Source organism: Taudactylus pleione, unplaced genomic scaffold (assembly GCF_031769625.1).
Source record: "Taudactylus pleione unplaced genomic scaffold, aTauple2 ptg001956l, whole genome shotgun sequence".
Lineage (NCBI taxonomy): Eukaryota > Metazoa > Chordata > Amphibia > Anura > Myobatrachidae > Taudactylus > Taudactylus pleione.
In genome coordinates this window covers 2,234,764-2,261,637 of record NW_028286352.1, presented here as the reverse complement: position 1 = coordinate 2,261,637, position 26,874 = coordinate 2,234,764, and the positions used below count along the sequence as shown (strand labels likewise).

The 26,874-nt window shown below is 44.8% G+C and overlaps 1 protein-coding gene across 16 annotated transcripts in view; it reads right to left on the bottom strand.

Annotated features, from left to right (window-relative positions):
• Nucleotides 1–26,874, bottom strand: part of GPHN (gephyrin) — a 383,133-nt gene that overhangs the window by 161,497 nt on the left and 194,762 nt on the right. For all 16 annotated transcript variants that reach the window (XM_088465315.1, XM_088465310.1, XM_088465314.1 and 13 more), the window contains exon 6: nt 1,027–1,093. In XM_088465315.1, coding sequence (XP_088321441.1) covers nt 1,027–1,093 — 67 coding nt within the window. The remainder of the gene's footprint in view (nt 1–1,026; nt 1,094–26,874) is intronic.

The following is a 26,874-nucleotide window of genomic DNA, read 5'->3' as shown; positions in this document are numbered from 1 at the left end:
GCAGATTAGCCAATTAATAGGAACTAAGGGCCTGATTCAGCTTTGATGATTACAGTGGATTGGAGGCAGAAAGGCTATGCGTTTCGGAAAACAGGGGGCGTGTCTGCCCTGTTTTCTGGGCATGACGAGGCTAGCGTCTGCGTCTTCCGATGCAAATGTATTGGCCTCGGCAGTGGAGTTTGGCAGCCATTTTGAGTAAGACTAGGCCTACTCAAGATGGCCGATTGGCTGTTCGATGGTGGTCGAATGCTACCTCTACGTACACAGTCCTCAGATCTGTGATGCCAGCAGTGTGCGTCTTTTGCCTTCAGGCGCCTACTGCAACATTAGCGTCTACTGCAACATTATGTCGACATAATAACTGACGACCAATCATACCACACCCGTACAAACATTCATGATTACAGTGCTCAGTTTACTTAGAAAATACAAAACGGGGAGATGGCCCACCTGGCAAGAAAAATTACGGTAACCGCTTGTACCTAAAGGAATTTCACATCTTAATGACCCCACAATGTTATTCTACATGCAATGTGTTAGGTTAACCAGGAAAATGTTAGTTGTTTTACCTCAGTAATGCAAGCTCATTGGGACTCTTATCCATGCCATCAGTGTTAATGAAATGATTTAATTAAATAGTTCCTGACCCTATTTTACAGCCCCAGATAGGGGTGGCAGGACCCCTAACAGTGCATGCTTTACAGATCCCCTCAGTATCACAAGTGACATAATTAGCTCCACCTGTGGATCTTTGTAAATGTGTCAGCCAGTAATGGATACAACCTGTGCACCCACTCGGAGATCAGGAAAACATGCACTGTTAGGGGTTCCCGAGGACTGGATGTGGGAAAGACAGACCTATACCAACTGCAGGTTCATTTAATTATAGACTTAGCTACGGTTAGATTTTTATTAAGTGGTTCTCCTATTTAGTGTCTAATGTCATTGCCAATATAAAATGGTGGCTATGTTTCAACTACCGAAACAATGATAAGCTCCTACAGAAGGATGCTGAACTAGGCTTACCTGTGATCCTTTCTTGCTACCTGGTAAGTTGATGATAAGAGTTTTGCCTCGGATTCCACAGACGGGTCTGAGGATAGAAAAAAAAAAATTACATCTTAAAAAAAATAAAAAGAATAATTAATCGGACAGATAATAAGTGTACTGTAGTAGGGAATTGAGAAAACTTCTATTTTTACGACATAGACAAGTACTAGTTAGTATACATACACACAAAATGAAATGTGTTTAACAAAAGTATACTGTCATTATTGTACAAATATTAAACAGCAGATTCACATCTTTATGTTTAACGAAAGGCAGTTTGCAGAGTATGAACAAAGGGCCTGATTCATGAACGCAATGGCGATTACGGACGCAGATCGAGCGATTTTTAGCCTTCACGCATGCATATAACCCGCATTGCGATTACGGAGCACGGAGGAATCCATCGCAAAGCCAGGCACAGGCTGTCAGCGTTTGGGGCTAAACGCAGGCATCTGTACATATAAACGGCTTTTCATGGGCGTGCATAAATTAGCCAGTTGCGTTTGTATTTGCGTCCACTGCTGAATCAGACCCAAAGGTTTTGTATTTCTTTGTGTTTTTAAAATGAATGCTCTTCCAGTGCCTGGATTCCAGCTTCTTTCTTTCTCTATATCAGCCCAAATCACTGCCACCATCTTGGGCACAAATGATCATTTCTCAGCAATCATTTATAGATAAGGAGACGTCTTGTCAGAACTGTGAGATCTTGTTTACAATCTTATCACGTTTTCTTTAGCTGGCGCACGAAACGTAAGCTGTCGTCAGCCCGGATCTCCTTTCACAATCTCTTGTGTCTGAAGTCTGTGAGCGGCAGACTGTCTATTGGCCCGGCTTCAAAACGGGATTCTGCAAGTCAGGCTCTGTACAAAAAGGAATCTGAAAGCCCCTGATGATCATTCGCATAACATAGCAACAGGCCTGGATCTAATGGGGTTACCCCAATAAGGGTGCCTCTGTTATACTAACAGCTTCTGCTCCTCCCTCCGCTCCTCTGACTCACATGGGCCCAACTTCCATCAAGTCAGAGGTATTTTAAAATGGTGGATTGTATTGAGGCAGAGCCATATGCTGCTAGACACACCAGGCCACAAGAGGAAAGATAAGTGATAAAACATAAAAAACAAGTGAGCCTTTTTAGAAATGGAGATGTTGCCCATAGCAACCAATCAGATTCTACTTAAGATTTATCTAGCACCTTCTAGAACAAGGATGGGGAACCTCAGGCCCTGGGGCAGTATAATGCCCGGGGAATCATTTGGACTGGCCCTCTGAGCTTTTTTCTGCAAGCCTCATCTGGTTAGCAGGGTGCCCAGAATGGCACACTGCAGCCAGAATCTATGCAGCAGGGCCGCAAGTAGCATCCTTTGGACCCTTTTGACGGTACACCTCTGGCCTTACAGCTCCCCGGAGCATCCCCAGAATTCTCTGGGTATTGCTGTAATCAATGGTGATTGTGGCCCCGCCCCGCGTGACGTCACATTGAGGGACCGCGGCCTGCACCGGGCCCACGAATGATGTTATATATATCAAAATGGCCCTCGACAGAAAAAAGGTTCCCCACCCCTGTTCTAGAAGATAATAGCTCAAATCTGATTGGTTGTTATGAGCAACATCTCCACTTCTAAAAACTCTCGCTTTAGTAAATATACCCCTAACAAAATTAAGCGCACAAGTGTTAACAATTGTAGGGGCAATATATCAGCTGATAATAATGAAGGTTAATTAAGATGCTTTATACTGTACATAGAGCGCAATTCTATCTTGAATGTACTTACCGCTAACAGCATTCCTCTCTTAATTATCATACTGTTCTGGCCCCAAGCCAGAGCCACAGCAAGCCATTATATACATAAGGATAGATAGAATCCAGTAAAGCCAGCACTCATTGTAACAATTTCATCCATTTGGGGTGCAACCATCAAAAACTTGAGGTCCACTTGTATATAAAAAAATCCAAACTTGGACGGCACTCACCATCTCAGCAGTAAGAAATCATTTATTAGTTGCATACCACCAGTGTCCTAATAAACAGTCTATGTCCGACATTTCAGTCCCATGCGAGACCTTTGTCAAGGTAGAAAAACTCCCCAGGATGTTCAAGCCATCAAGAAAAGTGCAACATTCGCAAGCAATAATCCACAGTTTACATAACACAGGCAATACTTACCAGATGAGAGCCATGTAATTAGTGTTCAGTGGACAGTCCATGCTGGAATGCACACCCAAGAAGCCACTCCCACTTAGGGGGAAGTAGAGCCAAGCCTCATCGTGAATCAACCAATCACCAGAGAGGGTGGTCACATATCACATGGGGCAGACACCCACTACATCGCCTCACAGCACTAATTGGTAGAACATTAACATCACTTCACCAAAACACTAGCGTCAGGTATAACCAAGCAACACCGTAGTGCCGGCATCCACTCAGTCACATCAATCAACAAGAGGAAAAGACTTCCTTCGTACCAGAAGACATATATACAAGGCTCTCACTGTATGTATGCCTATGTTAGTACAATAGTAAACATACATATAACAATACAAAGCTAAAAAGCCAACAAGCCCAAAATTAACAAAAACACATAATGATAGATAGATTGAAAGATAGATAGATAGATAGATAGATAGATAGATAGATAGACACATGTATCAACCTTTTGACCCTGTCAATTATTTAACCCTGTCAACCTTAGTCCATGTCGAACTTTTAACTGTCAACCAGTTGACCCTGTCTACCTATTTGGTCATCTGTCAACCATTTGGTGCCAACCTATTGACTGGCTATCTCAGTGGTCTCAAACCGGTAGCTCGCGGACTCCACTTTGGTAGCTCACCTAGCTGCAGTACTACCAAGTCAACTAGGAGGAAATTACCTCTGACGTGTGCTCCCCCGTGGCATCAACGCCATGGGTGGAGCCACAGGGAAGCACGTCAGGTGATTTCCGTAACCTTTACAGCAATCACCTGACGTGCTTCCACATGGTTCCACCCACGGTGTATACGCTACGGCGGAGCCAGTGACTCCCGCACAGCCCTGTCGGAAAATCGCACAGCAGCCCTGCCTATATCTTTTGCTCCTCTACTGCACGGACATCCTTGGAGCAGGTAATTATCAGTGAAATGTGCCTGTGCTTAACTTTTATTTACAAACTACAACAATATCACTGTAATAATTAAGTGCATTGTTGTTTTCTATGAAACATTTTTTTTTTCCATTTTCAATTTTTCGGTTTTTAGCCAGATTTTTTTTTCTACAATTTTAGTAGCTCTTCAGGTTTCATTTGTCTAAAGTAGCTCACACCTCAATTAACGTTGGAGACCACTGGTCTATCTAGACACTGTAGATCTTCCATCCCTGTAAACAAACAGATTACATTTATTTATCAAAAATAATAAATATTTGCTTATCTGGTGGAAGTCATAAAAGACATCCAAATGCTGTCATCCAATGCTAGCCACAGTACAGCAAGAAAAAAATCTAAGTATATATACAATGTGATCATCAAAACTAACATTGCATAAATATGCTCGTACCAAAGCTAAATATAAATGTGATAATCTGTGTGGCATTTGTGATGGTCAACAAACGGAAAATGTGAAGCAATGTCATCTCCGATTGGTCCATGTAGAAATGGAGAATAGCACAAAAATAGTGTAATAATATCTTAAAATTTATATCAGCATAAAATACATGAGGATTAAAAAATGGGATCAAAAAGAATAAAAACATCCTTATGTGTAAAGACCCCAAATAGGGTGTCAAAATTGGAAACAAATATGGCGGAAGGCATCCGGGCGAGGCCTCGATGCTTCAACGTGTTTCATCTCAGAGGGACTTCATTAGATGGATGGCAACCACAAAACTAAACAGGTTTATATACCCACAAAAATAAATCAATAATGACATAATCAATATGTCAGGAATAAAAAAGGAAGTGTGACATCACAACTTCCATTTTTTACCAAACCGGAAATAGTGTTTAAAAACAATACCCATATAAATAAGTTATAAATACCATATGCTCAAAGTGTTAATTGCACTGTGGGAAAAATAAATGAACGATTCTAAAATGGATTACACTTAAAATTAATGAACAGACAGCTAAATAAAGCCTCCATGTGCTGAACATGCGTAGCAGCCATTTTAAAGTAGTCCGGTATCCCAGTGTAAACTGTGCATGAGCTGCGGCCATTTTAGAATGGTCTGATAAATAATCACCACAGTGCATGCGGCTGTCATTTTGGGATGGTCTGAGACAATGATAGTGCATGTGTGGCGGCCATTTCAGAGTAGTCTCAACAAAATAATAAAAAGAGAGAAGGACAAACGTGGGACAATTATAGAAGGGACTGATAACATACTTTTCACTAGAATGGTCGGTCACATTCTTAAGACTATAGATAATAAATGTATTACAGGTTGAGTGTCCCATATCCAAAATGCTTGGAACCAGGGGTATTTTGGATAACGGAATATTCTGTATTTTGGAATATTTGCATATCATAATGAGATATCTTGGGGATGGGACCCCAATATACACACAGAATGCATTTATGTGTTATATACACCTTATACACACAGCCTGCAGGTAATTTTATACAATATTTTTAATAATTTGTGCCTTAGACAAAGTTTGTGGACATTGAACAATCAAAAATCAAAGGTTTCATTAACTCAGTCATGCCAAAATGATTCTGTATTTTGGAATATTTGGATATGGGAGACTCAACCTGTATATGGTACCCTACAATTAGTTACAATGCACAAATGCTACATGCAATTCAAACTTGTTCTAACATCAAATAATTATGCTTATCATGGTCTCTAATACAATCTTGTTTCTTATTGGTCGAGGAGATGATGTCATCTTAGGTTTTCCCGTTCTTGCAGAAATAGGTTGGTTAGACTTTGTAGATATTGAACTACCAAGTGGTTCTGTTCAGACGCTACACAGGATGGTTACAAAAATTATTAAAATTATAACGCTAAATTATACACTAAAGATGGAATGTATTGTATAACATAATATTTAAAATAAAAAAGAGGCCTTTGGCAAAGCTGTGGGACACTTTGTGCTGGGACTTTGACTATACTCTGCATCACCCTGGCCAAGCCCTGGAAATCCTCACTGGACTAAATGTGGCCATTGCCACCCACTACCTCTTCAGCACCATCACCTATATAATCCACCTATATCAAGGGACTGTATCATCCTGCAGAATTCAACTCTGCTAAAGGAACCCTCTATCTTTGGACTTTATGGTAGTTCCCCCTGCATTTGTCCATTGAACTTCCAGAGGAAATGTCTAGGACATATGGACCTAATATATCAATAGTGCATAAAATACAAATACAGTGGAGGTGATGTAGGGTTATACATATCTTGCTACAAAAAACAATGGAGCAAAATGTGCCCCAAAGGAAGAATAAATTAACATTTTGGGTAGCTTTCAAAGCTTGGGCCAACTTAAGAGCAACATAGGGGCCAGTATTACCTCAGGAGAAAACGGTAGTAAATAGGTCCAGATACTAGTGATGTATAAACAGTGGGAGGGAACAGCTTCCACATGCAGTTGCACAGACTTGAAGTATACACAGGCAGATCTCGAATTAGCATAAGGAAGTAACTAAGCTACCGCGGCTGTTCAATGAGGTACAATCTGCAACCCCCGAACAAGTTAAAGTTATATCCAACTCTGTATCAGTCCCAGTTTTAGCATTAAATAGTAACTAATCATTATTACTACTCTCTATTTCTTAGAATCCACTTTTTATTATCAGTTAAGGCCGCGGAGCTACTGCTTAGCAGGAGGCACAGCTGTCAGGGCCACATTACGGCGGCAGCGGTGGGGCTGCAGACTATTACTCACCACTCCCGGCTTAATGACGCGGGTTCTGGCGGTTGATCAGCGCATTTTCATAGCAAGCACAAGGAAGACTACGATAGGAGGATTCCTAGTGGTTTTTGAAGCTGGAGCCTTAGCAAGGATGGCCATCGATGGGTTTACCATCAAACATTTTTAACTATTAGGGAGGAAACCATGGATGTTTGAACCATCGGTGGCCCCCATTGCAGATGCGCAGACAGGGATCGCTCATACTATCTGACATTGGGACCTCCGCGACTGCTTTCACCATCAATCGATGGTGAACTATTTATCATCTGTGTCAGACCATTGATGGCCATCCCTAAGTCTTCGACTGATCAGTAGGAGGAGTGAAGAAATGTTGTGCTTCATGTACGCGGAGGCCCTAACATCAGTTTACTTGGGAGCACACAAATGTCTACTAACATTCCTATATACATTTAAGGCTTTTTTTTTTACAGTTATGTTACAGTTTCATAAGTCTCCGTTTCATAACAATATCTCACATTTTAGCAAAAGATGCTAAAGCAGTCGCCGCAGCATGTGACTCAGCAACAGGCCCTATAGCTGGTAATATTGCTGGGTCACACTTACTGCCTAGCATAGTACAAAAGTGGATTCCTCTGCCTAATCCATCTGCAGATGACCTGACTCCTCTTCTGTTCTCTAAGGGAGAGACACGAGAAATGCTGGCCTGCGGAATAATAAGCAGCACCTTATAAACAGGGATGACCAAAACTGCTGACTGCAAAACAAGTGCTCATTACAATATCACTGTGCTACAGAACCGCTTCATAGATCTGCTCAAACTATAAATACACAGGCTTCACATCTCTGTAACAATGGGAAGACAGAAATAACATCTGCTCTGTCTACAGCTTGAAGGAGATGAGAGGTGCAGACTGCATTCTTCAGCCACAGTAACCCCTTCATTACAGGAGATAATTTGCACCTTAATCAATGCATTTTTGTTCCTGCATTGGCTAAAATGGAAATTACTTCAGTGCAAGCAAATATTTTGAGAGTGTTTGTTTTTTTTCCCCAGAAGAGATAGGGTTAACTCATAACAGCATACCGGATAAGATATGGTTTTATTTTATGGGCATTAACTAAGAAAGAAGTTGTCAGACTTCCCCCTGTACCTAAACTTGAATACCCCTCTTCTGGTATGTTCACGAAATGCCTAAATGGTGGGGGAATCCGCTTGTCAAACAGGACAGCAGGTCACCTGCCAGCATTTCACACATTTTGGTACTTGTGAGCATAAAAAAAAAAAAAAAAAAGAATTTTCTCAGGTGAAATCTAATATTTTTTTTTATACATACATATATACATTATGTATGTGTATATATATATATATATATATATATATATGTATATATAAATATATATATACATATACAAAGTATATATCTACTATATAAAAGCAAAAAATTGCCCTTCTCTCTTTCTATACAAATTCACAGTTTACAAGCCACGATCGTGTAATTTTACATACGAGCATATTAAAACACGGCGGAGGCAACTAAAAAAATTTGAAATCAAAATTACTGTTAATTTTTAATTAATGAAAAACCACAATTTTTGCATAGCATTCGCCCTCTACAGGTCAGGTACAGAATTACAAAAGGATTTATCTTATTTACTATTTTTTTTTCTATCTTCTCTACTAAATCGAAGTTAATTACTGTTAATTTTTAATTAATTAAAAAACACAATTTTGCATAGCATTCACCCTCTACAGGTCAGGTACGGAATTAGAAAAGGATTTAGCTTATCTACTATTTTTTTTCTCTATCTATATATAAAAGCGAAAATTTGTCCTTCTGTACTTCTGTCCTTCTTTACAAATCCACAGTTTACAAGCGAAGTTCGTGACATTTTACATACGAGCAAATTAAAACACAGCGGAGGCAACTAAAAAGAATTGAAATGGAATTTAATTACTGTTAATTTTTTATTAATTAAAAAAACACAATTTTTGCTGGACACTCATTGTGGGGCCTCACGGCATATGGATTGGGCCTCGGAGCAAGCGTTTTCTGTTGTCATGTTTTGTCATTATCTTAATGTTTATTATTGAAGAGAGCTTTAGCAGGCTTTGCCAGCATTCTCAGCTCTCTGACTATACCAAATTACGCAACAACATTCACTTCTTTCTTCCAAATTTGTCAAAATGATGACTTTGCAAGGATGCTGGTGTACTGTTAGCTGTCAATATATTACACATAGAATGCTTCTCCAAAAGTTTTTCTGCGCAGAAAACAGGGACTCGCTGTAGATGGTCATCCTGGTATCAGAGCAACAGAAGCTCTTGGCCGTGTTTACACTGTACCCCCTACAAATTTTGAATGCTCCTATCTCCGAAGTTTGCTTTACACCGTTACAGGTCCTACTTCCTTCGAAGACCTTAGGACTGCTGATGGGGAAGTTTGTCACACTTTCATCAGGCCTGCCTAAGGAGAGGTAGATTGGAGGATGATGTGTAAACAAACATTCTTAAAATCCCGGGCCACACCGGGTACTCTAGCTAGTGTGTATATATATATATATATATATATATATATTGCTTTGAATATAACAGACTAATTTTATAGACCACATAGCTAGGTATAACCCCCTTTGCTGCTGAAGGTTTTCTCACTTTTCTTTTCACATTGGCGCTTGTCACATTCCAACATCAATATCGCTGATGTTTTTATGTGGTATACACACAAATTATACCTTGGTTTTTTTTTCTAGAAGACTTGGGGGTAAATTTACTAAAGTGAGAGTCTTTAGAAGTAGAGACATTGCCCATAGTAACCAATCAGATTCTACGTAACATTTAACTAGCACCTTCTATAAGATAATAGCTAGAATCTGATTGGTTGCTATTGACAACATCTCCACCTCTAAAAACTCTCACTTTAGTAAATTTACCCCTTGGTGTTTTCAGACAACACTATTAGGCTTTTTACTCATTATAACATGGCAAATTGTTTTACGTGCAAATGGACAAAAAAAGTGTGTTTCGTTTCTTTTATTGAAATTTAAAGAAAGGGAACTTAAAGCAAATAAGATTTTTTTTTCAGTCCTATAAACACGACAAAGAAACACTTTCTGGTTCTTGTTGCGCCAATGTTCCACCTTACCAAATTAGTAAAAAAAACAGGATTCTGTATGTAGGTTTTGATAAAAAAAAATCTGCACTTGAAATAAGTGATTTTTTTTCACATTTTTGCTCTCGATTTTTTTTTCCAGAAAACGTTGAATTTTCAGTAAAAAACATTAATTACAGATTCAATTAGCCGCAAACTAGGTCATGATACTTTTTACCGTGGGTATAACCCATGGACGCAACTTTTTGCAATTCAATTAGAAATATGTGCTAAAATAATGTGGGTTTCACTGGGAGTTAATATGGTTTCACCTCCAGAATAGATGTTGGGACACAGTGCAGTACCCCCCCCAAATGAATAATAATGTATCTAGAGAACTTATATAGTAAAATGTGACCAATTAAGACATGTCAACTTTTCATGTCATTTTCTCTAAAAAGCATGCATGTTGAAGTGTTAATGAAATGGGACAGGTATGTTGGGTGTTTTTTTTTCCTATTTTTTAGAACTTGTTTACAAACACTTAACAATCACTATGTACCCCCCAAAACAATTAACTTTTTTTTTGCTGAAATACAACTTTCCTTCATTAGGAAAGTTGCAAAAATCAACCATGCACCAGCCTCCTATACTTTGTCTTTAGTCACTAACAGTCGTCTACACTGTCCTGACAACTTATTTTCCACTTTCTGGGGTTTAAAAATGATTTACCCATTCGTTTGTGCGCTTCACATACAGTAGGTCGCCCTCTGCAGAGTTAACCAGTGACACTGAGAGTACCGGAAGCATGCTTCATTAAAATATCAAGCAAAGTGCGGATTAATGTAACGCGGAACTTCACACAATGGAACTCGCAGATAATTTAATTTGGTCCTAAGTCTTTATGTTTTTATTCATTTTTTAGATTTCAATTAAGTGATTTAAAATCAATGTTTTTTATTAAATTATTTATTTATTTAAGACAATATACATATTTACTGTTTGGCTTGAGAGTGGCTAGTGTACATTGCTGGTGATCTTGAAAATGGTCTGGTATGGGACCAAAAAGTTGATCATTCATATGAATGTATAATTGACAGCCTGATCCACAACATGTGAAGCAGTATACATTGGTTTTGGTGGTATATATACACACACTCGTCAGCCATCATAATATGAAAACCTCTGGCAGATGAAGTCAATAACATTGTTTAGCTCGTTACAATGGCACCTGTCAAGGGGTGGGATATATTAGGCATCAACTTAACAATCAGTTCTATAACTTAATGTGTTGGAAGCATCGCAGCTTGCTGCATATGGGGCAGCGTAGCCGCAGTCCGGTCAGAGTGCCCATTTTGATCTGTTTGTTCTGCTGAAAGTGCCTGCAATGTGCATGAGAGCGCCAAACCTGGACCATGGAGCAATGGAAGAAGGTGGCCTAGTTTGACGAATCAAGTTTCTTTTACAATATGTGGACAGCCGATGCGTGTGCGTCCTTTACAAGAGGAAGAGATGGCACCAGGATGCACTATGGGAAGAAGCCAAGCTGGCGGACACAGTGTGATGCTCTGGGCAATGTTCTGCTCTGAAACTTTAGGCTCTGGCATTCATGTGAATATTATATTGAAACGTATCACTTACCTAAATATTGCTGCAGACCAAATACACCTCTTCATGGCAACGGTATTCCCTGATGGCAGCGGCCTCATTCAACAGAATAATGAAGTCTGCCGCACAGCAAACATTGCTCAGGAATGTTTTGAGAAACATGGGACAGTTCAAGGTGTTAACTTGGCCTCCAAATTTCCCAGATTTCAATGCGATTGAACATCTGTGGGATGTGATGGAAAAAAAAGTCCGAGCCATGGAGGCCCCACCTCAATTTACAGGACCTAAAGGATCTTCTGGCAATGTCTTGGTACCAGATACCACAGGGCACCTTCAGAGGTTTTGTTGAGTACATGCCTCAATTGCCAGAGCTGTTATAGTGGCACAAGGAGGAGCTACATAATGTTAGGCAGGTGGTTTTACTGTTATAGCTGATAGATAGATAGATTCTACTTGTCGATTTTCATAAAAAAAATCTGCCCTTGACAATAATACTGGAATTACTTTCTTTTTGCTAATTTTATAGGTCATTGACTTGAATTTATGGCCTAGATCCCTGAAATAATCAGGCAGGAACTGTTAGCATTGGTAGTGAGGAGCAGGGGTGTATCTATAATGGGTGAAGGGTGTGCGGTGCACACCATGCACCCAGATTATCTACTATTTACCTATCCGAGGTCCGATGCCGGGTGTCTCAGCCCTGCACAAAACACCGGAAAATGGGCGCCACGACCAGTGTTTTGCGCATGCGCAGTGAGGAGGTCGCCGGGAAAATGGCAGCAGCGCCATTTCCCCAGTGACCTGCGCAGAAGCGGTAAACTCTGGTCACACTCTAGTGACCAAAGTCTACTGAAGCTGCAGTCGTCGGTCAGGCACGTCAGTCTGATGCCGGCCACCGAGGAGTGAGGAGGGGTCCCCGGACAGGGAATTAACATGGGCTTAAAACTCCCCTGGTGAGGAGCACAGAGAATGGAAGGTGTGTTGTAAAAATAAATATCCTGTTGCTCCAAAGCTACCCGATACCCCCGCTGTCTACCAAATAGGCATGATTAAATGTACATATTCTGCAGTAGGCAAGGGTGTCTTGGTATGAGGGGGGATAGGATGTAACCAAGAGAGGGATAACCAGGGGTCAAAGAAATTAGCCAGCCAGCAGAGGGACAAGCCAAATCTGAGATGGGGAAAAAAGAGAGAGAGGCAGTATAAATAAGAATTAAGAAGAGCCAGGTAAGCAAGAGTTGTGGTGGATACCAAGGGTTCCAGACTTTGTGGAGTAGACTGGAAATGTACTGAATTCCATTGAGGCAACAAACCAAATTTCTGTAATTACCACAGCTAAAACAGGCGGAGGTTTCTTTCAGTCTTTAGCCAACTGAGTCTTGGCTGCATTACAAAGGCTTTAGGAATTGCATTTTCAGAGGCTTGATGACCGTTATGGTGGGTTATGTGTAGCAAGTGTGTAAGTGGATCAAAAAGAAGTTGAATAGAAGTAACTCTCACAATAATGAGACAACATTCTCTTCCAAAATGAAGTTAGGGTCGGACGCTCCAATCAGATATGTACTGTAAGTATGTACCACTTTGGCCATAAAGCCATCAACACAGTCTGTGGGTAAAAGGCGTGGGTCCTGTTTGGTACCATGCAACAATGCATTTAAAGCTTATACGGATTTGAGACAATTTGGCAATTCTATGAGAAATCTTTAACCATTCCTCTATGTCCAACAAGGATCCCACTTCCTGCTCTCAGGGCAACTCAAAGGGTTCTCCAAAGTGCAGAAACAGAATTGTAGTGAGCTAGTAAAGAAGTACAAAAGGTATAAGCACCCTCAGTGTGGATGATTTGATAGGAGATTGATCTGAAGGTAGTAAAAGGTTAGAGATTGATGCAGATGATATTTGCCTTGGAAGTTAGGGAAAAATAGTCAGCCCTAATTTGCACATGACATGTAAAAACCGTGCAACTCCAATCTGAAGCAATGGGGCAATTTTGCAGTAGGCAGATTAGAGTGGAGCCAGACCAAGGTGTTTATTTAGTCTGTCCTAGCGTGTCAGGGTGAAGCTGATTGAGGGAACGGCATGGACGGAGAGTGGTCTGAGCGAGCACGGGAGCCAGGTCAAAAATCCAATCCCTTGATAAGTGACTGAGGCATCTCTAATGACACCCTATTTCTTACTTTCAGGGTGTACAAGCAAAGAAAGAATGTGGCTAAGTTGTGCTGCATTATAGTGTATCAAATATGGGGAGGTCCAGTCTGCCATCGAGTGATGATTTGGCAAAGCACAACTTTACAGCATTTATTATACCACTCCATAAAATATAAAATGGGCTTCAGGAATTAAGACCTGGCAAATAGCTTTTATTAAAGGAATATAACTGACCTGAAACAGATGGTCATGGGTATTGGTGATGTGAGTTTCTAGATAACTTCTAGCAAGCGGTCTCAATTGAAAGTCAAAGATAAGTTGTAGTAACTTAATCTGTATACACAGCTGGACGAGCAGGAGTGATTTATTTTAAACCCCCACAATGAACTATAAGATTCCAGAATTGCAAAAAAGGAGTGAGGTTTAATGGGAAGACAATGTAAGGAGATCACGGATCACAAAGAGTGAACTGACAACCGTAATCTCTTTAGTGTACAAATTCAGTTGAATACTGCCAGCCAGGGATTCATTACACAAAACCTGTTCAGCTTCCGGACCAGAAACAGATTGGTATAGAAGCCCGTGCCCCGCTGAGACATGTGAAACAGAGCAATAACCTTGGAGGGCAGTAGAGAACGAATGGACTCTCTTAAAGATCCTTTTTCCCGATTCAAAGGAAGACCTTTGGAAAAAAAAACTGGGTCATAGGATGCTCCTGAAAATTCATTGCATACCCCTGGGAGACCCACCCCTCTTACCCAGGCATCCTCTATAGTCACCTGCCAGATTTCTGAAAAAAGAAGAAGCCGGCCTCCCATGCTGGTGACCCCCAGGTGAAGGCCCGTCCCGTCATGCTGCAGGCTTGTCGGCTGGCTTAGCAGCCGGGTGTCTGGTACACCAGGGTTGATTATCTGCTGGCTTAGACCCTCTAGAAGAGGAACCCTGAGACCTGGAGAACGACACGCCCTTGGCTTTACCCTGCGGATGAAAGGAGCAAAAATTAGAAGAACGCGACCTAGGAACTGGCCCAGAAGGAAGACCGGTCATCTTAGATGCCGCCAGAGTAGCCACCATTTTATACAGTTCCGGTCCAAAGAGAACATCCCTCCGAAAAGGAGAGAGCCTCAAGGGTCTTCTTAGAGTCAGAATCCGGCCACCACAAATGAAGCCAGAGGGCTCTTCTAGCTGAGACTGAAGAAGCTGAAACCTTGGAAGTTAGAATACCAGTGCCTATAGCGCTTCCCCAAGATAAGAAGCCCCCTCGCGGTTATGCTCAACCAGCGACAAAAGCTCATTCCTATGGGTACCTGAAGTAAGGCCATCTTGCAGGGCGTCCGCCCAGCGACCAATGGCCTTAGCTAGGGCCGGGCGAACTATTGCACCTGCATTAGAATAAATAGATTTTAGAAAAGTCTCTAGCTTACTTTCCGACAGAGCCTTAAGGGATGCCGTGTTGGGAAAAGGAAGAGTGACATTTGTAAAAAGGCGGGCAACATGCGCATCAACCAGGGAAGGAGATTCCCATTTAACCCAATCTGCAGCATGCAAAAGACAAAAGTAATACGCTTAGAAACTAGGAAGTGCCTATTATGGTGAGACCAGGCCTCCGCCAAAAGGTCCTCCAGGTGTGCAGAAGAAGGAAATTCCGCAACTGCCTTCTTTTGACGTTTGAATTCTGGATCATTGGACATAGGAGCCGGATCCATATCCTTGCTAAGCAAAACTGACTTAACTACTTTAATCAAGGAAACTACATCTACTTTATGCTGGGAATCTTCCGGAATAGAGGAGGATTCCACATCGGAAGCTACAGATACATGTTCTTCATGATCTGATGAAAACTTCAGAGTCTTACTCAATATCAGACAGCGGAGTAGAGCTGTCCCTTTTAGAGGACCTACGCTTAGAAGGACACTCTCGGTCCAGCATCTGTTTGAAAGATTCTGACACTTGCGCTAAACCCTGAACTGACTGCGCAAAAGACTGCATCCAAGGAGGCTCTACAGCAGAAGGCAGCAAAGGGGCGGTAGCACATTGGGGGCCACACCTGAAGGGACAGTGGCCGAGGGAGCGGGCCCAGGGACTGAAAGCCCTTCAACTACCTCTAACATTACCTGAGATAGCACGGCAATCCAAGCAGGTTCTTGGGTAGCAGGTGAAGCTGAAGGACCTTAAAAAAGCTAGTACAAAGACCATCGTGGTCCGGAGCTGTGAAGAGAATACAGCAGCACAAACCCTGCAGTTACCCAGTACCGAAGCACCCGCCTCCTAGGAAACTTTACCCCTGAAAGACACAGTACAGCAATCCAGGAGGACCCCACACACCAGAGCAAGAGACCGTGATGTGCCACACAGGGTAGAGCAATAGATGTAAATGCACCACAAATAGATAAATAAGTGGGGCTACGTAGAGACGTGGACTATAGCAAAGTACATTAAATAGTCAAACACATTCAATGCAATAGCAATATTTAAGGCAATAAATGCTCAACAAACCACCTCAAGGGGGCGAAGCTAAATGTATAACCTGAGCGCTGAGGGCGAGGAAGACGAGGAGACAGGAACTTGCACTCTCCAGACAAGCTGCACCAGCAGGCACTCAGAAATGGCTGCCCAGCGTCTGTGAGGAGGGGAAAGAGGAAGAGGAGTGACCCTGGGATGGAGTGCCTCTAAAGAGGGAAAGCGCCATGGGGTGGGGGAGGATCCAATGGGTAGAGCCTACCTCCCCCTTCTGGCATGGACCCCAGAGCAATGGCAGCCACTACCACGGCGCCCCGCTGCTTAAAAGTGCACTGTTGGTCTAGTGGGGATGACCTGGTAACCCCCTGCCAGCACTGCCAGTGTGTCTCCCACCGGTGGTGTAAAGCCGCGACCACGCGACTCATTACAAGCAGGGATCCGCCTTACCTTATCCCTGCTGCGTCGGGAGCAGCGGCCGAGGACACTGACTCATTCGCCAGCGCCGCTTGCTCAGTAAAAAAAAAAAAAAAAAAGTCAAAATAACATCAATAAGTAAATACGAGTAAAACCAGTGAAGCTGCAGCACAGCTTCCACATTGTGCCCTCTGCAGGTACCAACACTAAACTGAGGTGCCTGTGGCTGGGGTATAGGGGGAGGGGGGAGCCTGGGCTGTGCACAATAAGTTTAACCGTGTGGTGCCCAGACTCCAACCCACCAACCTACACCCAGCGTAAAGCCTGTGCCCCCTATAGAGGAAGAAGAAAATGTGCACAGCACGGGAATCGAGCCAGGCGTCTGTCCGTGACTACTCCGTCTTGTTTTAATACTGTGCATACTCCCAACTATAACACGCTGCAGAATATGCTGCCACAACTACAGTATATAGATACAGGTTAATGAATACAAAAATATGAGATATGGTAAGAACCTACCTTTGTTATCTCTATTTCTACGAAGTCCATAGGGTTCCACAGGATACCTTAGGGTATAGGTGATGACGTCAGGCATCGGGCACCATAGAGTGAAGTTTTCAGCCTCCCAGGATGCACTAGGTTCCCCCTCCTATACCCCGCCCCCAAGCCAAGGCATCTCAGTTACGTACCAAGCCATAGGCCGGAGGAGGAGAAGGAAGAGAGAGAAAAAAGATCTGGACACACACAAGAATCACATTCTCACCAGAGGGAGACGGAAAAACCGGTGACCAGAGCAAAGCCCATCTGCAGCACAGGTGCGACAGGGCGGGAGTCCTGTGGAACCCTATGGACTTCGTAGAAATAGAGATAACAAAGGTTTCTTACCATATCTCATATTTTCTACTTCAGGGTCCATAGGGTATCCACAGGATACCTTGGGGATGTCCCAAAGCAGTATACTTTAAGGGTGGGGACGCTCCTGTGCTGAAAGGAGAATCCGCCGCCCGAAGGAAGCATCCTGAGAGGCAAATGTCAAATGCGTAATACCTCACAAAAGTATGGACAGAAGACCACGTGGCCGCCTTGCAGATCTGGACTGCAGAAGCACCACGTCGAGCTGCCCACAAGGGACCCACAGACCTAGTGGAATGAGCCCTCACAGAAGGTGGAACCGGCAGGCCTTCATGAAGATAAGCTTCTGAAATCACCATACGGATCCAAGCTGCCAAAGTTTGCTTTGAAGCAGGCCAACACTTTTTACGGAAGCCATAGAGGACAAACAAGGCGTCCGACTTCCTAAATAAAGAAGTGCGGTCAACATAAGTCCTTAAGGCCCGCACAACATCCAAAGTGGCCTCACCCACTGAAAGGCCAGGTGAGTTAAAAGCCGGCAAAACGATTTCTTCGTTAATATGAAACCGGGAAACAACTTTGGGAAGAAATTCAGGACGAGTGCGCAGCACTGCCCTGTTCCCATGAAAAATCAAGAAATGGGGTCTACAAGAGAGAGCCCCTAAATCAGAAACACGTCTGGCCGAAGCTATGGCCAGAAGGAAAACAGTCTTAGCTGTTAGCCATTTAAGATCCACTGAGCCCAGTGGTTCAAACGGCGGTCCTTGGAGACCCTCAGGACCACAGCCAAATCCCAAGGCGCCACAGGTGGAACAAAGGGCGGCTGAATGCGGAGAACACCTTGCATAAAGGTGCGCACATCCGGGATTGTAGCAATCCTATGATGGAACCAGACAGACAGGGCAGAAACCTGCACCTTCAAAGAAGCAAGGCGAAGCCCATGGTCCAGTCCCACTTGTAGGAAGGCTAGACAGACGAAATTCCCGAGGTGCATAACCTCTCGGTTGACACCACTGGAAAAACGTATGCCACACACGATGGTATATTCTCGCGGAAGACGGTTTCCGAGCTCATGGTTTGCACTACAGAGCTGGAAAACCCCCTGGACCTTAACATGGCCGTCTCAACAGCCACGCCGTCAAAGACAGCCGAGTCAGGTCCGGGTGAAGACAGGGACCCTGTGACAGAAGGTCACCAGTGCCGTCTGGGCCATGCGGGAGCTATCAACAGAAGCGTCCCTCCTTCCTGTTTGAATTTCCGGATTACCCGCGGAAGAAGGGAAAACGGAGGAAACAGATAAGCGAACCGGAAAATCCAACGGACGGACAGAGCATCCACCAGAGACGCCTTTTCGTCTCTTGTGCGAGACCCGTACACCGGCAACTTGTTGTTGTGCCGGGACGCCATGAGGTCGATCTCTGGAAGACCCCACCTGTCCACCAGCAGTTGAAAAACGTCCAGGTGCAGGGACCATTCCCCTGGATGAACGTCATGGCGACTGAGAAAGTCCGCCTCCCAATTTAGCACTCCCGGGATGAATACTGCTGATATGGCCAAGAGATTACGCTCCGCCCATACCAGGATTCGGGACACCTCTACGAGAGCCGCCCGACTTCGGGTTCCTCCCTGCCGATTTATGTAGGCCACGGTGGTAGCGTTGTCCGACTGGACCTGCACTGGGTGACCTTGGAGAACCCGATGTGCCTGCTGGAGAGCATTGAACACTGCGCGGAGCTCCAAAATGTTTATTGGAAGCTCTGTTTCTACCTGAGTCCACCTGCCCTGGCGTCCCGACTGCTCCCCAGCCCCGAAGACTGGCGTCCGTTGTCAACAGGACCCAATTCGCCACCCAGAACGGATGACCCTTGTTGAGATGGGTCGTCTGCAACCACCAGGCTAGAACCTCCGGAGTGAGCACCATCGTCTGGGATTTTAAAGTCTGAGGCGGTCCATTCCATTTGGACAGGATCAGGTGCTGCAGAGGTCTGGAGTGAAACTGGGCATATTCCACCATGTCGAATACCGACACCTTGGAGCCCAGTAACCTCATCGCCGAGTGCGGAGACACCCGGCGGCTCTGCAGACAACTGCGCACCCTCAACTGCAAGGCAGAGATCTTTTCCCCCGTCACAAAGATCCTTTGCTGTCCGGAGTCCAATAAGGCTCCGAGGTGCAGAATCCGCTGAGACGGGATCAGGGTGGACTTCTGCCAGTTTATTAACCAGCCGTGCCGTTGCAGTACCGCAATGGTCAGGTCCAAGTGGCGTAGAAGGAGCTCTGGAGATCCTGCCACCAAGAGAAGGTCGTCCAAGTACGTTAACATGCTGACTCCCTGCAGCTGCAGGGAAGCCGCCATGACCGCCATCACCTAGGTGAAAACACGTGGTGCTGTCGCCATGCCAAAAGGTAACGCCCGGAACTGAAAGTGATCGTTGCGGATTGCAAAGCTGAGGAACTGTTGATGGCGTAAAAGAATAGGGACATGCAGGTAAGCGTCCTGTATGTCCAACAACGCCATGTAGTCCCCAGGTTCCAGCGCCAGAATGATGGACCGTAGGGTCTCCATGCGAAACTTCGGCACCCGCAAAGACTTGTTGAGAGCTTTAAGGCTGAGTATCGGACGATACGACCCATTGGGTTTCTGCACCAAAAAGAGATTGGAATAGAAACCCTGGCCCCTCTGGGAGAATGGAACAGGCACTATAACTCCAGCCTGGAGCATAGTGTGCGCAGTTCCAAGGCTTTGTTCCGGTCTGATGGCAGACCCGTGGTGAAGAATCGAGACGGGGGTCTGTGCCGGAAGGAGAGGGCGTACCCGTGAGAAACCACCTCGAGAACCCAAGTGTCTGTCGTGGTGGCTGACCAACACCGGGCGAACTGCAGCAGGCGGCCTCCGACTTTGGGATCCCCCAAAGGGAGGCCCAGACCGTCAGGCCGCAGGCTTGTCATCTGGCTTAGGGGCCGGACGTCTGGTACTCCAGGCCTGCTTCCGGGGCTTGGCCGATTTTTTGGGGCCAGCCTGTCGGGGAAAGGACTGTGCTTTAGGCCTACCCTGAGCCCTATAAGGCCGAAAGGACAACATACCTGAACCGGAAGGAACCGCAGCAGACAGGAGACATGCCGATTTGGCTGCCGCCAGTGTGGCTACAATTTTGTCCAGGTCCGGACCAAATAGAACTTCTCCATTAAAAGGCAACGCTTCCAAGCCCTTATTGGAATCAGCGTCCGCCTTCTAAGATCGCAACCATAAGGTGCGATGAGCAGTTACAGCTGCCGAAGAAATCCGAGATGCCAGGGTACTGATATCCAAGGCCGCTTCGCTGATATAAGTGGCCGAATCCCGGAGATTGCCGATCAACTCCGTCTGTTCAGCCGAACAGTCGGAATCAAAGGACGCCTCCAAAGTGTCAGCCCAGCGCTCCATAGCTCTGGCAACCCAACAAATGGCCATAGCCGGCCCCCCCCCCCGCAAAGGAATAAACGGACTTTAGGCAGATCTCCACCTTGCGGTCCGTAGCATCCTTTAGGGAAGACATGGATGGCATGGGTAATGTGGCACTACGGACTAGGCGTGTCACATGAGAATCCACCTGTGGAGGGGATTCCCACTTAGAAAAATAATTATCCGCGAACGGATAAGCCACCGCCAAACGCCTCTGAGGCTGGTACCGTTTGCCAGGCTGTTTCCACGCCTCCTCTAAATGGTCCACCAATTGACCCGAAAGAGGAAACACTATGGCGTCACCCTTAATATCCTTAAAAAAGGCATATTTAGATTTGGACACCAGAGGATCTTCGTCCTCAATCACTAAAGCCGTGCGGACTGCCCGAATAAGTCCAGGAATATACACCTTGGACCTAGCGTCCGCCTCCTTAGTACGGAGAAGTTCCTGGTCCGAAACATCCAGAATCTCCCCATCATCAGACGTCACGTCGTCATCCTCATAAGGAGCAGACAGAGACGCCACCGGCCGCTTATGTGGCCGCAACACAGACTCCCCTTGTAACACATCCGACAAGTGCTGAACAGAACTAGTCAGGGAAATAACCCACGCAGGCTACTGAGAGACCCTGGGGGGGGAAATAGGGAGACTGTGGGGTACCATCAATTGCCTCGGGAAACCCTGCATGGGTGACGACACCACTGATTGCTGGGACAATCCAATCTGTGAGAACACAGGCTGCGGAGCTAACTGGCCCACCAGGGTTGTAAGCGCTTTGGCGAAACAAGCCCAGGGCGGCTCCTGTATCGGTGCTGTGACAGTAATTGGCCGCGCCAATAAATAACACTGCCGGCATAGCCCCTCCGCGCTACCCTCCCCCTCCGCTACAGGTACTTTACACGTAGTACACTGAAGCTGGAGAGGAAAGTCACTCTCAGACATGATGGTAAGTATGTGACCCCTCTCACCAATACTTGTTAGTATAGCGAGTGACCACCCTGCAAGCACCGCACCGCAAGAGCTTTAGCGGAAAGAACAGGGACAGTGATAAGGCTGACAGTAAGAAATTAAAAGTACAGGCAGCAGCGCTAGCACAGTCACATACAATGCACAGAAAAATAAATCCTGCACTATCAGCGCAGATACTCAACTACACAGACACCGAGTCTGGTAGGACACAGCGCTGCATACACAGACCTGACCAAGCGGAGGAGAGGTATGCGGGGGGACCCAGACCACGATGCCTCCGATCTTAGGCTTCCAGTAGCGTTCACCATGCGTTACTGAAGACGGCCACCGAGGAGCATAGATGAGGCTGGCCTGGGGGAGGAGCGCTGCCACAGGGCCAGTCGGCGTGTGCAGAGAGGGCTGTGTGCAGCGGGGGAGGCGCCGGCTGTGAGACAGGGAAGGCGCGCTCCCCTGGCATGCATTTAACCCCTGGGACGCCGCAGCGCTACCGCTCTGCCACGGTCCGCTGTCCCAGGGGGGTAGTGGAAGCGCAAGTTAATACCTGGCTCCACGCTGCAGCCAGTCCCCAGGGAGCCCCCTGCCTGGGGACTTTGGACCATGTTCAGCAGGGTCTCACCGCGGGACCCCTGCTGCTTACCTGTTGTCCCCCTTAGATCCGGCCATGGCCCAAAACATCTGGGGTCACCGCTAGCTGTGACCCCAGATGCTTACCAGCATCCCCGGATCGGTACCGGCGTTCTGGTACCGGCGGGGTGTAGGGAAGACAGCATGGACGTCAGTATTGACTGTCCATGCTGTACTTCCAGATGTGCAGCCAAAGCTGCAATGAAGCAAACTTCAGGGGCTCTTTTAAGCCCCCCTCTAGCAGGTGCATCCGACTCCGGCCGAGCACCAAACGAAACTGAGATGACTTGGCTCGGGGGCGGGGTATCATGGGAGGCTGAAAACTTAACTCTATGGTGCCTGATGCCTGACGTCATCACCTATACCCCAAGGTATCTTGTGGATACCCTATGGACCCTGAAGTAGAAAGGTGTCCTTATGACAACTCTTCCATGTCAAAGATTTATGTGTAGGCAATGCCATGAGGTGGCCCTGGAGATTAGAGAGACTTTCCTGCAGGTCATTGGCAATGATACGTGGCTCCGGCTTTGCGGATCTGAGCAGTTTACTAACATTTCTAACTGTGAATGGTCTTGGGTATGGCATGTTGACAGTCATAATGTCGACAGTCATCATGTAGACAGTGAGGAAATGTTGAGATATCACCCCTGGAGGCCTTGCTGTGACTTACCTGCTCACACCAGCTCTGGCGGAGTCTTCCAGGTCCCGGCACTCATGTGACTGTGACTTCTGGATCAGACCTCTGATCCTTCGGCATTCGGGTGAATGTTTCTCCCCCTCCCTAACCCCTAACTCCCTCTAGTGCCTAACCATAAGCAGCCTCACACCGCAGCCTCAAATTAACCCCCCCTCTGCAGCCTAACTGTAACCCTCCCGCCCACAGCCTTAACCTAATGTCGATATTTTAACATTCGGACAACAGTGAAACGTTGCATGTCGACATTTTAACAATGCCGACATCATCACTGTTGACATTTTGACTACATTCCCTTTTACAGCCTTTCCCTGATTTTAAGATATCTTTGAAATCGTTCTATTTATATTTAGCCTGCAGTCGGATCCTTAGAGCTGCCCATGATTGCTGCAAACAGGAATAACATCCTGAGACAAGAGAATTGTCAGAGTATTAACAGATGTGTCTTCATGCATCTAGCCTCAATACGCCATGCAGCGAATTTTGCCTGGTGTGAGTGAGCCGCCAGGTCCCATGCTAATCTGCTAGCGTTGGGCGTCTTTTTTTGCAGAAAATGCATCAAAGTTGCGATGTGATGTGACTAGGACACACCAGCAGACTGTGCTGAGCAATGTGATATGTGACACTTGTATATCTGTGTGCACCTGAGTCTGTATACAGGAGACTGTGCTGAGTAATGTGATATGTGACACCTGTATATCTGTGTGCTCCTGAGTATGTATATAGGAGACTGTGCTGAGTAATGTGATATGTGACACCTGTATATCTGTGTGCTCCTGAGTCTGTATATAGGAGACTGTGCTGAGTAATGTGATATGTGACACCTGTATATCTGTGTGCACCTGAGTCTGTATATAGGAGACTGTGCTGAGTAATGTGACACTTGTATATCTGTGTGCTCCTGAGTATGTATATAGGAGACTGTGCTGAGTAATGTGATATGTGACACCTGTATATCTGTGTGCTCCTGAGTCTGTATATAGGAGACTGTGCTGAGTAATGTGATATGTGACACTTGTATATCTGTGTGTTCCTGAGTCTGTATATGGGAGACTGTGCTGAGTAATGTGATATGTGACACTTGTATATCTGTGTGCACCTGAGTCTGTATATGGGAGACTGTGCTGAGTAATGTGATATGTGACACCTGTATATCTGTGTGCTCCTGAGTATGTATATAGGAGACTGTGCTGAGTAATGTGATATGTGACACCTGTATATCTGTGTGCTCCTGAGTCTGTATATAGGAGACTGTGCTGAGTAATGTGATATGTGACACTTGTATATCTGTGTGCTCCTGAGTATGTATATAGGAGACTGTGCTGAGTAATGTGACACTTGTATATCTGTGTGCTCCTGAGTATGTATATAGGAGACTGTGCTGAGTAATGTGATATGTGACACCTGTATATCTGTGTGCTCCTGAGTATGTATATAGGAGACTGTGCTGAGTAATGTGATATGTGACACCTGTATATCTGTGTGCTCCTGAGTATGTATATAGGAGACTGTGCTGAGTAATGTGATATGTGACACTTGTATATCTGTGTGCACCTGAGTCTGTATATGGGAGACTGTGCTGAGTAATGTGATATGTGACACCTGTATATCTGTGTGCTCCTGAGTATGTATATAGGAGACTGTGCTGAGTAATGTGATATGTGACACCTGTATATCTGTGTGCTCCTGAGTCTGTATATAGGAGACTGTGCTGAGTAATGTGATATGTGACACTTGTATATCTGTGTGTTCCTGAGTCTGTATATGGGAGACTGTGCTGAGTAATGTGATATGTGACACTTGTATATCTGTGTGCACCTGAGTCTGTATATGGGAGACTGTGCTGAGTAATGTGATATGTGACACTTGTATATCTGTGTGCTCCTGAGTCTGTATATAGGAGACTGTGCTGAGTAATGTGATATGTGACACTTGTATATCTGTGTGCACCTGAGTCTGTATATAGGAGACTGTGCTGAGTAATGTGACACTTGTATATCTGTGTGCTCCTGAGTATGTATATTGGAGACTGTGCTGAGTAATGTGATATGTGACACCTGTATATCTGTGTGCTCCTGAGTCTGTATATAGGAGACTGTGCTGAGTAATGTGATATGTGACACTTGTATATCTGTGTGTTCCTGAGTCTGTATATGGGAGACTGTGCTGAGTAATGTGATATGTGACACTTGTATATCTGTGTGGACCTGAGTCTGTATATGGGAGACTGTGCTGAGTAATGTGATATGTGACACCTGTATATCTGTGTGCTCCTGAGTATGTATATAGGAGACTGTGCTGAGTAATGTGATATGTGACACCTGTATATCTGTGTGCTCCTGAGTCTGTATATAGGAGACTGTGCTGAGTAATGTGATATGTGACACTTGTATATCTGTGTGCACCTGAGTCTGTATATGGGAGACTGTGCTGAGTAATGTGATATGTGACACCTGTATATCTGTGTGCTCCTGAGTATGTATATAGGAGACTGTGCTGAGTAATGTGATATGTGACACCTGTATATCTGTGTGCTCCTGAGTCTGTATATAGGAGACTGTGCTGAGTAATGTGATATGTGACACTTGTATATCTGTGTGTTCCTGAGTCTGTATATGGGAGACTGTGCTGAGTAATGTGATATGTGACACTTGTATATCTGTGTGCACCTGAGTCTGTATATAGGAGACTGTGCTGAGTAATGTGATATGTGACACCTGTATATCTGTGTGCTCCTGAGTCTGTATATAGGAGACTGTGCTGAGTAATGTGATATGTGACACTTGTATATCTGTGTGTTCCTGAGTCTGTATATGGGAGACTGTGCTGAGTAATGTGATATGTGACACTTGTATATCTGTGTGCACCTGAGTCTGTATATGGGAGACTGTGCTGAGTAATGTGATATGTGACACCTGTATATCTGTGTGCTCCTGAGTATGTATATAGGAGACTGTGCTGAGTAATGTGATATGTGACACCTGTATATCTGTGTGCTCCTGAGTCTGTATATAGGAGACTGTGCTGAGTAATGTGATATGTGACACTTGTATATCTGTGTGCTCCTGAGTATGTATATAGGAGACTGTGCTGAGTAATGTGACACTTGTATATCTGTGTGCTCCTGAGTATGTATATAGGAGACTGTGCTGAGTAATGTGATATGTGACACCTGTATATCTGTGTGCTCCTGAGTATGTATATAGGAGACTGTGCTGAGTAATGTGATATGTGACACCTGTATATCTGTGTGCTCCTGAGTATGTATATAGGAGACTGTGCTGAGTAATGTGATATGTGACACTTGTATATCTGTGTGCACCTGAGTCTGTATATGGGAGACTGTGCTGAGTAATGTGATATGTGACACCTGTATATCTGTGTGCTCCTGAGTATGTATATAGGAGACTGTGCTGAGTAATGTGATATGTGACACCTGTATATCTGTGTGCTCCTGAGTCTGTATATAGGAGACTGTGCTGAGTAATGTGATATGTGACACTTGTATATCTGTGTGTTCCTGAGTCTGTATATGGGAGACTGTGCTGAGTAATGTGATATGTGACACTTGTATATCTGTGTGCTCCTGAGTCTGTATATAGGAGACTGTGCTGAGTAATGTGATATGTGACACTTGTATATCTGTGTGCACCTGAGTCTGTAT